Source organism: Fistularia commersonii, chromosome 4, assembly GCF_037954325.1.
Source record: "Fistularia commersonii isolate RoL2024-O1a breed Wild chromosome 4, RoL_Fcom_v1.0, whole genome shotgun sequence".
Lineage (NCBI taxonomy): Eukaryota > Metazoa > Chordata > Actinopteri > Syngnathiformes > Fistulariidae > Fistularia > Fistularia commersonii.
The window spans coordinates 7,244,706-7,258,048 of NC_141287.1; the positions used below are offsets into that span (position 1 = coordinate 7,244,706).

Consider the following 13,343-nt stretch of genomic DNA (forward strand, 5'->3'; position numbering starts at 1 on the left):
AATACTTCTCTGCGATTTTTTTTTGTCCGTGGGTAGTCGAAACAAGAAAGACCAGCTGCGGCTTTCTTCCTCCCGTCGTGAACGGATTCATCGCGAGCTACCGCGTGGCGCAACAGCCATCGTTCAAAATGTCTTCGCTAATACCGAGATTAAGTTTCTAAATGCCAGCAAATGCGAGTACAGTGCTCAGAGGGCCGAGTGACACCGAAACCGCATACCATTTATCTCAGTCACAGAGAGCAACTGGCCTCATTCCAGTGTGTTACATACAAAATGCAATTTTATTAACCTTCATGCCTTCATTCATATTAATATACATTTATGTGTTTGAACTTATTTTAATTTCACAGCTCCACCCAAAAAAATACAGAGAAAAAGACAAACCACCGATCGGATAGGCTACTTAAACAACTCTCGGAGAAAAGAAAAGCATAACCGAAAAAAAGGGCACCTGTTCTTGACATTTTTGAAAAATATCAGGGTTAAAAATCTCTTTTACTGGTGTGGTATTCCTTGAGCAGAATCTCCCTTTTGAAGCAATGCTGAGCAATATCACATTTTGTTACGGTAAGAATGAAAAGATTGTAATATATTTACACTACACTCACTTTACATAAATACAGGAACAACAATTACTTTACGTAATATCAGCAAACTCGAAACATAGCCATTGGCTTCACTATTCAAATTCTCCAAAGCCAGGAAATCAAAAGAGGATGTTACACAGAAAGTAAAATAGATATTGAACCGGGTGATCAGTATTCGTAAAGAAAGGCATCACTCTACAGCTGGAATCTCAAAGCAAGATTTTCCCGGAAGATTTTCCTCGTCGTCTTCCATGGAATGAGCGTGACGATGCCGAAACATCGAGAGGGACGCCGCAACGCGCCCTCTTCCCCTCGGGGGGAGGGACCCGTTGCGAGCGCGTCCCGCGAACGTGTTAACGGGAGGATGCTGCGTTTGACGTAATGTCATAAGATCGAGAGCGAAAAGAGAGTTAAACGTTAGAGGTCCGACTTGCATATTGTTGACTGTGCTTTTTTTTTTCAGAAGTCATGGTTTTCTCATTTGAAATGTACTGATTTGAGCACACTCGCTTTAAATTGAATCTCTGCACAGAGCAGTTGATATTACAAGTTCTTGATGTGAGGCACTATTCATTATTATTATTGCATAACTTTGACCCTGGTTACCGTTACAAAATTATGCTTCAAAATGCGGAAAACGATGCTGAAGAGAAATACAATACACCCTGTCTTGTGGAGACACCGTCAAAATTCAAGTGTAATTGAATTTTTCCACAAAATGTCAGATTAAGGCATGAAGCGTCATGTACTGAATATGAGTACACATGTTGTTGATATGTGCTTGATCAATATCGTTTCTAGTTTGGGTCGAGCAAAATAGCAACACAGGGAATCGAGTACGGATCGTGTATATAAATAAATTTTGATTATAGCAAATACTGGTTCAGCCATTAATGTAAAAATGATTTGATCTTGAACTTAGAAAACCACATACTGAAAAAAGGGGAAAAAAAAAAAAAAAAGTGAAAATTTACAGGATGAACACCGTTAGCCCCATTTCGCTTCATATCAAATTAGATAAATCACAGTCTCTGAAAAAGACTTTACATGTATAAATGTATTTCCTGCGTCTACTAATCAAAAGCCCTATTTTTCCAATGTATATACAGGCTGTATAACTTTGTAATATGTTTGTCTTAAATCTTCACTATCACATATATTACAACATTTCAAAAGATCCTTTTTACAGAAAAAGTTATATGCAATGACGAAGTGCCCCTCAATCATAAATGTTATATATTATATGGATAATAAAATATGAGGATGATTATTTTGTTTATAAATTGACATCTGAAATAAAATAATTTTGAAAATCATACTAATAAACAAACAAGGTGCTGATATGCTTTTGCCAAAATGGTAATACAACTGGGCATTATGACATGTGCACAAATAATATACAGTACATAAATAATGATAACATACATTACCATTTTACATCTAAGGGGTGTCGTAGGTGTAGATGTGAACTCCTAGATTTGGCTACTTTACTCAAAGTGACGATGTTGTGAAAGTCTTTGTAAGTGCACGTATGCAGACGTGTTATGTTTATGGGTGCGTAGTTTTGTCAAGGTGCCATCATCCAAAAGGTTTGCAGTTCCTCTTTCTGGCTTTATTCCAATAAACGCATTTAGCAGCACTATGAAATAATATGAGCTGGCTTAATACTGCGACTCATAACCGGGAGGCCACGGACATAATGAGTTTATGTCTGCGGCGCTTATAGAATGAGGCAGAAATACTTCCAAAAATATCTCGTATACCTATAAAATAAAGGCAATTAAGTGGATTACTTTATTAATGCGGGATGAGTTCGACGAAAGATATTCCCGTCTTCCAATATGAGGCTCGGTGAAACGCCTAAGTGCATGTACGTGTAAGATTTAAGGATGCTAAATGTTTTTTTATGTACGGTGCGATTTACTTCATTCGCGTTTGCGTGTGGTTGTCTGTGTCTTCCTTTTTTTTCGGCATTTCCTGTAACCAAATCTCAGGTAAACTGAAGTCTAATCTTAAATCCGGTCCGCGCCGGAGACAAAATAACATACATCAGATTACAGCCTTGTGCCGAAGATGCGAGCAAATCGGTTAAGAGAGGGAATCACGTGTACAGACTGATATCAACAAACAAACAAAGAGGAGGTTGGAGTCCTTCTCATCGCTTTGTTCAGAATGTATTGCTCTTCTGTATTGAACTTCAGTTACCATAATATTTGTAACACCTCAGCCAGTGTCAAAGTCAGCCTGTAGTCAAGTGCTGCTGTGCAAAAACCACAACGCAAATTCCTTTCACTGTCAAAACCAGCTGAGAAAACAGAGCTGAATAATAAAAACAGAGAGATCAGGACAGAATGAAAGCATGAGTCTGTAAGGTGCCTCTATTTTTTTTCACATACTGAAAATCTCCTCTGATTGTTTCAAAGTTCACTGTACATGAGGGGTTGTATTTTTTTTTTTTTTTGAGAGTAACCAAAGCAGGCATGTAAAAAAAAAAAAAAAAAAAAAAAAAAAAAGAAACAAAAGGGATCATCAAACAAAATGTTGTCATATTGAAACTATATTTATCCTTTAAGATTGCACTTTACTGATTGCTAATCACAGCACAAAACCCACAAAGATTCTTTTTTTTTTTTTTTTTTAAGTTTTTTCTTAAGAAAATGCTGCCAAGAGGCTCAACATAAAGAATAGCACTGATGAGATTTGGGGTGATCTGACCCTTCGAGGGGGGGGGGGTCATTAACGGCGTCTCTTTGCTGGTGTGATGACGTTTGTTTTCAAATACTGAAGTCGGGCAGTAGATGTCCGAAACGGTGAGCGTCGCTGTCAGTCGTGTCGGGTGTTGGATATTTGACCCAGTGTTTCCTGTTATTTGCTGGCGATGTGATGAATTAAACTCCAGCCTTCTCTTGGACTCCACAAGGGATCCCGCCATTTAACAGCAAGCACCAGCAGCAAAGGGGGAGCCATGTATTATGATACGGCGCCCTCTGTTGATCTCAAATCAGACTCACAAGGGAGGGACGGTGCAACAATACTGCCAGTGGCTCCATTTGGGCCGGGGTCCTTCCTTTCCTCTGCTTCCGTCAACCTCACATGGGAAATCCAATCGGTAAAATGGGGTCTTTCACATTATGAATGCTCGAAAAGCAGCCGTTTGAAACAACGATGAAGAAATAGATACCAAAAAAAAACAAAAAAAAAAAAAAAAGAAACAGTTGTGATTGCATTATTATGTCCAAACAATGAGTAAGAGTTCATCTTAAAAATCTAAGTAAAACATTTACAAACAGTGCTGTAAAAGACAGTTCCCTAATATACTCAAAAAAATGATGATAAAAGATCCTGCCGTCTATTCCTTCCAACACCAATCCAGAAGTGACCCTGTTTTGTGCCCCACAAGCTCTGTGCACGTTTCCATCTTATTTTCTCAAGACCAATTAGAGTGTGTGTGTGTGTGTAAGTATGTGTGTGTGTGTGTGTGTGTGTGTGTGTGTCTTTGCACGTGCCTGTGTGTGTGTCCAGGCCAGCTGAGTAACATTCATAGGGAGATCCTGCTCCCCCGGCTGCCTCCATATGTGTGTCTGCTCCACTGATCTTGCTCTCTGTATTTGTATCCGTCTCATTCACACCAGCATGTGTCTCCGCCGGTGCAGGGCCAAGTGGTCAGATCTGGAGAAGCTGCGGTCACAGTCTGCACACTTGAAGGGCTTGACCCCCGTGTGTTTTCTGTAATGCCTCGTCAGCTCGTCAGAGCGGGCAAACTTCCACGTGCAGCCGTCCCAGGTGCATTTGTATGGCTTTTCCCCTAGAGAGGATGACATAAAAATACAGCACATGCTCAATAGCCTGCAGATCTCATCACCATCAATGCCCGCTTACTACATAATGGATCGTAAAAAGAATATCAAAGTTATGTGATCACGTTTTTTTACAAGGTCAGAGCAGTTTCTACAGGAATCTCTATCTTCTTTGCATGAATGCTCATAAAGTCTGCGGAATAGACTTAGATTGTTATTGGACACCAGAGCACTTTTAATGACAATTTATCATCAAATGTGCTGCTGGTGTAAAAGTTCATTTTTTTTTTACCTCTTACACTTTTCAGTTTTGTAACAGATGTATTTAAGAATATTAAATGTGAGGACAAATTTTCTCTCCAAATCAATTTACTTTGGTTGTAAGAAATTCAGCTTTTAATACACAGTTTACTGTATATGTGTACATAGAATATGTTACATAACATCTTCTAAAAAAAGATTTGGATTTTTTTTAATTCACTTTTGGCCCCTTCAAACTGAAATCCCTGTGTATTCATCTTCGCACTCGCTCTGAACCCTTCACTTCTGCACAGGCAGATACAGAAAGCACTTTAGAAAGAACAGACTGCGTTTCTTCTGATTGAGTGTTTAATCAAGCTTTAGAAAACAATGATTACAAATACTGTGTGTTTTCAATTACACAAATGTCTTTTCAGTTGCTTGCTATTGCTGGTAATGTCCATATTAAATTGCGATTAATGCAAATGAGCATTTAATTACATCAGAATAAAAGCATTTCACTCGTGCAACAAGGGGTGATTTTTTTTTATTGGAAAGCAATCATAAAAAAAATGGCTGCCAGTGTGCGGCACACTTTTCGTTTATCATTTTGAAGTAGACAAAACAAGATGGTGGTCATTTGAAGGGTTTTTCACAGGGGTGTACTTTGAAATATTGCAGTCAGTAATGGTAAAAAGAAAATCAACCACTGTGAGCAATTTGATGAAGTCCTGCAGGGGATGGACAGCAACTTCTCGGGGAGTCAGGGACTTTGCACCACATGCATGATTAAACCGGACTGCCATTGCTATATGAATGACAAGAAAATTCCCCAAAAGTTCTTGTTGAAATGACAAGATTATTTTGCTTGATGAATTCCAGAAAGTGACAGAAAGCCTAGTTTCCGCTTATAACTCAGTAAGACACAGCAACGTCTTCCTCTAATTTATATCCACTTAACAATTTCCTCACTCCGCTTTAAAAGCCACTTCACAGAAATTAAGGTGCAGGATTGCCAATTTAATGGCCTGATTGTGTATTTCACAGAAAAATTTTAAATAACCGACATCAGTGAAGGTCACATTACATGATGGTGGAATGTAAATATAATCTAATGTAAACAAAACAGGAGGAGGTAGTCAGGACTGAGAATTATGATTAAAAACTAAAGTTTGCCCATTTCATTCTGAAAATGACTGACCCGACACATAAAATAACCCAAATTGAATGACAGCGCTATCGGCGTGCTCATCTTGAGGCCAAGTTTCTATCGGAAAATCTAACGGGAGTTTTCGTCGAGCCACATCGATTAATTTCAGAGTGCAGAGACAACAGCAGCCTCCACTTCCAGCAAAATTGATGCTTAAACCCGTATATCTCTTCATTCTGCTGCATCCTTGTACTTCATTTCATGAGAGTTTAAGGTCACATGTATTTAATTGATTATCTTCACATTCAGTGATGAACCATAACATCCTGCTTTACATCCGGGAGAGAGCTTTTGCAAATGCAGTCATTTATTTTCAACACTGCTTATCCTGCACTCAAGGTCACGGAGGTACCGGAGCCTTTCCCAGCTGTCACTGGGTGAGAGGCGTGGTTCACCCTGGACCTGCCGCCGCTCCATCACAAGGCCATAATAAAGAGACAAACAACCATTCACTCTCTCATTCACAGGTCTGGGCACTTTAGGTTCTCCGCTGACCCGACTGCGCGTTTTTGGACCGGGGGAACCCGAAGGAAACGTGCACGGACACAGCGAGAGCGTGTTGAGGTGGAAGCACTGACTGTGCCACCTCATTGCTGCAAAAGCCCTTCCAAAATTCTGCAGTGCAGTTTGTGAAATGGTTAAAATCCGGTCCGGTATGTTCCAAATGGTGAACCGGTGAACTGTGCAAATTCTTTTGAATTTTTTTCACCATAACCTATAACCGGACCAGATTTTAAGTCTGCGGCTGCAGGTTTTTTTAGTTTCTTGACGGAAAACTGGTGTTTCACTGAGGATGTGTGCACATAGATAGACTGCAGAGCAAAGTAACTATGAGTCATCTTTACTGATTTCCTTCTCTCTCATCTGTGGGTGTCACTGAACTGATTATTACACATCCTATACAAACAATACTGACACTCTATTTGTCTTTAAATGTCTGTTCAAGAACTGTCAGCCCAAAAGTGATGATCTTTCCAGTAATGACAGGCAGTGACAATTTGTGAATAATTGATAAATGACTGATAATAGTCAATAACAAGCTCATCTCAGTGAAAATTTCCCCATGACTAAAAATGGTGTTTAATGAACAAAAACAAAAAATAAACAAAATTCAAGTGACTCAAGCTCACAGTTCTTAAGTGCTTATAAGTGGGACTTAACAAAGATTCTATTCATTTGCAGCAAGGTGATTTTTATAACCTAGAAATAATTTTACACATATTTTGGCTCATGAACAACTGTAGCAGGTTCTTCCATTGCATTTCATTTGATATGATCCAGTCATTTTAAATAAAGTGCTAAACAACACATATATCACCAACATTTTTGTTGGAATCTTCAAGATGTAACTTTTAATTCAGTACTTTTTTAGGTAAACTGCAAAAGACGATACCAGTCTGAGAAATTTGCACCGCTTCACATTCATTCATACGTAGTGTTTCGGTTTACAGAAGATTTTTGAAACCAGACGCACATGTTGTCCGATTCTTTTCCTTGTTTTTTTTGAATTACTGATTCGTCCAGTTGCAGTTGGCTAAGCTTTGAAGGCTGCAGCTGAATCAACCTTCGATTTCCATTGTATATTCATGAGAACCAAGCTTTTGCATTTACGCATTCCGATTCCAAAGGACTCACCTGTGTGTGTCCTCCGATGTGCTTTTAAGTGGGAGCTTTTGGTGTACACCTTATTGCAGCCCTCAAAGTCACATCTGTGGATTCTTCTCTTTTTGGAATCCGGTGACTCTGACCTTCGAGGGCGTCGTATGCTGTCAATGCTAAATGGAGACATTGAACTGTAACGGGAGAGTCAGAACAGAATTTTTATTAGTTGATGATTCCAAAAACAAGTAAAATTACTCTAAACTGGTCAGCAATTCTGTGTTGGAGAAAAGCTAGGTATGAAAGGTGCTCACTGCTGATCCAATCACCAACCTTCTGGATAGAGGGACAGCTGCGTAACCAACTGAGCAAAAGCTGCCATTAACCCCACATACACACACACACACACACACACACACACAAAATCTCACAAATTAACAGTCAAACAGTTGTCTTTAATAACTCATTCAATTATGATGGTCATTCTTCTTACATCCTCTGCACATCTGCAGCTGCACCAGGATATCAGGATTTACCTTTTCAACCACCAGAAATGTAAACCCTGCTGTAAAGCTCCTTTCATGGAATTTGCTTAAGTAAGAGGAAATTTGAAGATACTAGTTCTATTAAGTGACCACCTTTCCAGATAAATTTGAATGTAAAATTGAGTAGATCTCACACCATGAAATCAAATTACTTTTTAAAAAAAAAAAAAAATCAATTTTGCTGACCAATGACATAATTTATTTTATTTGATAAAGATTGATGCCATTATTATGAGTGATAAAATGTGTTTCTTCAGAGTAGCTATTCAGAAAATCTTAATATGATAAGATCTGTTTGTCAAAAAATTAGATTTGAATATAAAATTGAGTAGATCTCACACCATGAAATCAAATTACTTTTTGTCCAGTCACAAACATTACACCCTTTTTGTAAAAAATAAAATAAAATCAATAAAAAAATAAATAAATAAACAAATTAAAAAAAAAATCAATTTTGCTCACCAATGACATTAGTTATTTTATTTGATAAAGACTGATGCCATTATTACGAGTGATAAAATATGTTTCTTCAGAGTAACTATTCAGAAAATCTTAATACAATAAGATCTGTTTGTCAAAAAAATGATTAAATTCTTTTTCAATTATGATTTATTTCCATTTAATCAACTAAAAATATCACATGTAAAGTAACGCACTGGAGGCTATGAGATTTTTGTCCACTAGGTAGCGGTGCAACACTGCAATCAGATAAGCATGCAGGCGCCTTGATATGTGAGCAGATCATTGCACTCATACTTTCATCAATCAAATTTAGAGACTGTTTTATTTTTCAATCTTGTTCGGTGGGTTTAATGACTGCTGAGTTATTTCTATCACCAGTAAATGTCAGCGTGACATTTCCTCTTTCATAAGTGGTCAATATCACTTTTGATTATGTCATTTATCACAGCTTATCACTGCTTCTTGCAGAAGCTCAGTACTAAATGCACAACTGATGTAAAGAGTTAATGTGTGTTTACCATATATTATCACATCACTGGCACATAAAACTGTGCTCATCTTTCTCTGAGCGTATGTATACACACAAACACACCCCCGCACACACAACTTTGCGTGCACAGAAAAGAAATCCAGGAAGTGTCAAAAAGATACCGACACTGTCGTCAACAGCAGATGTCTCACGCGCAAAACTTTACACAGCTGTAGAAAACTAAGATTCAATTACATGTGGAAAACTTGCAAGACAGGAGGAGTGGCATCTGTAAGGTATCTTTAAAAGGGCAATGGCTGAGGTTTCCTTCATAGTCTTGTGCTGTGGATATTGAGAAACAGGTGAGAAGTCATAAGGGCAAGGATAATTGGGGAAGAGTGAGAGAGGAAGAGTCTCAGGGGTGTGTGTGAAGTGTGTGTGTGGGGGATAACAAATCTGCCAGACAGGCCCTACGGTGAACTGTCTCCACCACACAAACCACTTCCAGTCTCTGTCTTTTACCAAAGAGCAGTTAGTCAAATGCAAAATCTGAGAAGTGTGTGTGAGGAAATTCCACACGAATACACGATGAACGTGTGTGAAGAAAAACTCACACTTGGATAGTACCTGTTGATCTTAACTGTAAAGATAGCGGCCCTGAAGTTGAACGCCAAACCTTCCGTTTGTTTTTTTTTTTCTCACTAACTTGCTCATGCAACATGTCAAAACTAATATTTTACTCATGGTAGCAGGTTCATGGAGCTCCGGTGTTTTGAATGTCTTGATCTACAACATCGACTAAATGAACAGCCGAGGAAATCCAAGCATCTGTACCTGTGTGTGTCTGCATTTGGGAGTCCAAGAGGGTTAAAATCAGAGGGAGGAAAAACTCAGAGCTCAGCTTTTTGCTTGATGAGGTAGATGTTTATATTCTGACTTCATCTATGAGTTGACTCCATGACTATGATATCATTTAGAAAGGTCTTAGTACCCTATCATTTTAACAAAAAAAAATCACATGTCACAAATTAAATCATTCACTGTGGTGTAACTCTGTTAGGTCGATGATTGTAAATATTAAAAAATGTATAGTGCGCATTGCATATAGTGGCATAGAGTGGCATAGTGGACATTGGACTAAAAACCATGTTTTGAATCATTCAGAAGTTATGATGACTTAAGATAATTGATCAATGATTGAAAACCATTGCACAGATGTAATTGAATGAACACTGGGGTTTTCTTTCCTCTAACCATGTTAAAAGTTAACATCAGTATTCATCCAAAAACAGCCCGAAACAAATTTTCCAGAAGAGTCCCTCCATGATTACGGAGTATTGAATTAATCATTGAAAAAATCAAAAGTTAACTTTTTTAACATATTCAGAGGGTGAACATGGTAAAGTTCAAAGCTGTCTCACCACCGCTATTGGCAGTGTGTTGCCACTAACTGTTATTTAGTAACTTTAGTACACCTGAATGACAAGTGTCACAATAGAACTTTGGGGATTTTAAAAGTAAACTGAAGTAAGGAAGTGAGGGGGGGAAATACTAATCCATCAATTAGCCAGTATGATGGACAATATAATACTAAGAACATTCAAAGTTCAGATTTAGGGACTGGCGTCGACATAAAAACCTCACAATGCTCCCTCAGGTGCGGAGCAGCAAAGCAGTGTCACGAGTCGTGAATTAAAGGGCTTTTAGGGACGCTCATTGCTGATAATGTGATATGAGCATAGTTGCATCTCTTCTGTCTTTCGACGCCCTCAAATTCATGGTCACAGGATTCACAAATTGTAGCAGAAAGTGAAATTCAATCATGAAATTGAATGAGTTTTAGAGCTAAATTTCTGACATTCGTTTTACACTATGTATTTATTACTGACTTGTTTGTATGTATGTTGATCAATGTCCAGTATGAAAAAGACAAAGCAAACTGTGTGCATGTGTTAATGTGTGCATAACCACACTGACTTGGAACGTGTGTGTGTGTGTATGACCTTTAGCAGGGAATTCCCTTAATATAAACGGAACTCTTTGTTGAATGCATATTTTTTTTGAATTCTAATGATCTAGGTTATAACAAACTGTTCCAGCGACGCAACATCACTTCTGTATTAACAGTTATTGTTTTTCCTTGAAAACAGGAAAGGCTCAAATACCTGTACAATGTGAACGTGCATGTGTGTGTGTGTGTGTGTGTGTGTGTGTGTGTGTGTTCCCCCACATGAATAGTGCAATAATCAGCAATAATCTTACCTACAAACACACACACACACACACACACACACACACACACACACACACACACACACACACACACACACACACACACGAGTTTTCAACTGGTCATACATATTTTTTTCTTTATCATTGTACATATAAGTATAGATATTGAATAATACTTACTTGTTATCACTTGAATACCTATTCTTAACTCTCAGAGTATTCATAATATAGCTGATTTATCTTCAATATTAACTTTATTTAAAAATGTCTTCACCCTCAACCAAATGTGACCTATTTATGTTACTCTTTGTCTAATCTGTAATCAGGATGTTGACTGGCCAGTCTGACTATAAACAGATCTGTGTGCTGAGATCATTGTTAATGGGGAAGTTCTGATACTTCTGAATACATTACTGTAAAATAATCTGTATTCATTTCATACACGGATGGATAATTCTTATGTTGTTTGTTCACTAAATTCACTACTATTTACGATTACTAATCATAACCTGCTTACCTATCCATTACCCTTACTTTAATTTTAAGCTGACCCAATGCTACATATAATGATTTATAGGGGACTTGCAAATCATACCAAAATATGTCCTACAAACATATTTCTGCCCTAAACCATGAAGTGTATATGGTATTCACACATGCACACCCATCCACCCACCCACCTACCCACACACACACACACATACACACCCTCTCTCCTCTCCTCTCCTCTCTTACTCTCAAGCTCTCCCACAATAGCCTATCCACTGGTCCCCAGGGAAACACATAAATATGGAGGAGGATGCCCAAGAAACACATGACACACACATAGACACACACACCTGACTCTCTCCTTTCACTCATTTATTTATATATGGATACCTGAAATGAAAGCTCCTGGCACTCCCATCCTCATCCCTTACTTTTTTGCTCTCTGATGCGCTCCGGTTGACTATGTAGACAGTGTTACTAAAAGATATAAAGCAAGTCCTGGGACAAGACTAATACTCATTAACACAAAAGAAAAAGGAAACATAATTGACCGATATCAAATAAGCATTGTCAGTTTCGGCCTCCGTGTGGATGTCAACTGAAAACACCGCAGACGTCAATTCAGAAACGTACCTTCTTCCTCTACACGTTAAGCCGGCCTGCGATTCAAGTCGATTTTAGATCGCTTTGTTTTTCATCGACTAACATGTAAGTCTGTGTCCATGTTGACAACAGATGACCTCCTTCTGGAACCAGCTGCTCTGTACACCGTGCGGAAACACTCCTTTCACACAACTCTGAAGTGACACTCATAAGATATGCACCCATTCTCTTTTACATTCAAAGTCACAGGCAAACCGGAGCAGAGTTTCCATGCACAAAGTCTGCACCTTGCACATGTAGGGATGAGTGTGTGGGCAGGCCCTGGCAGGGCTCTGCTAAACCCGGCTGGTGATTTATCTCCATAGTGAAAGCTTGGGCAGTGAAAGGTTGGGTCCTGCCAACCTCTGTTCTCCTCCGAGCACCTAGTGCCACGTGTGGCACTCAGGGGCATGGCTGTCCCTTTCAATAAACCGCATCGAAACCTGAGTCCCCCAGCAAGTGCTTGTGTCTTTGCTGATACATTGTAACTGCTGCTTGCGCCACAGAACAAACACAGCCTGTGCACTTGTTTTTTTTTTTTTGTTTTTTTTTTTACCCACATTGTGTTGCACAGCACCGCCACAAACTCGATTCAGTTCTGTAAACGTAGACGTTCACACACCGGGTGATACAGAAACCAGACAAGAGCCAGATGGAGCTACCATCCTACACGCATGTTGCTGTATTGTTCACAAGATTCTCTTAAATTCCTGGAATATTTTCCTTACAGTTAGACTAAATAACTGTCCAATTGACATAACTTGAGCCCTGCCAGGAAGTTAGTTGTAACTGTTCTGGTTCTATGTGTAGTGTGAGAGGAGGGCAGGGCTGAGCCAAATGTTACCCTGCATCTGATTTCCTGTTACTGATCGGGAGACTGTAAGCTGTCATCCACTGAGGAGTGAGGACTTTCCATTCATCACAGATGGACCGGCACCGCAGGAGATGAGACGTCTAAAGGCCGAATGGGCATAAATATGTCAGAGCGGAAGAGTTGCCCTCCCAAACAAATAGAAACAAATGTGGAGGAGCGAGCAGTTACAGAATCACACATACATACATACATACATA

The 13,343-nt window shown here is 38.9% G+C and overlaps 1 protein-coding gene across 6 annotated transcripts in view; it reads right to left on the bottom strand.

Moving 5' to 3' along the window:
* Nucleotides 1-258: 258 nt before the first annotated feature.
* The window catches only part of klf12b (Kruppel like factor 12b), a 40,356-nt gene continuing 27,271 nt past the window's right edge, over nt 259-13,343 (bottom strand). For 3 of the 6 annotated variants that reach the window (XM_086144974.1, XM_086144971.1, XM_086144970.1), the window contains 2 exons: nt 7,470-7,627; nt 5,136-5,432 (listed from right to left, as the gene is read on the bottom strand). In XM_086144974.1, coding sequence (XP_086001100.1) covers nt 5,230-5,432; nt 7,470-7,627 — 361 coding nt within the window. In that variant the 3' untranslated portion in view covers nt 5,136-5,229. Of the gene's footprint in view, nt 4,393-5,135; nt 5,433-7,469; nt 7,628-13,343 lie in introns of those variants that run through there. The other 3 variants (XM_086144976.1, XM_086144972.1, XM_086144973.1) reach the window with 2 other exon arrangements.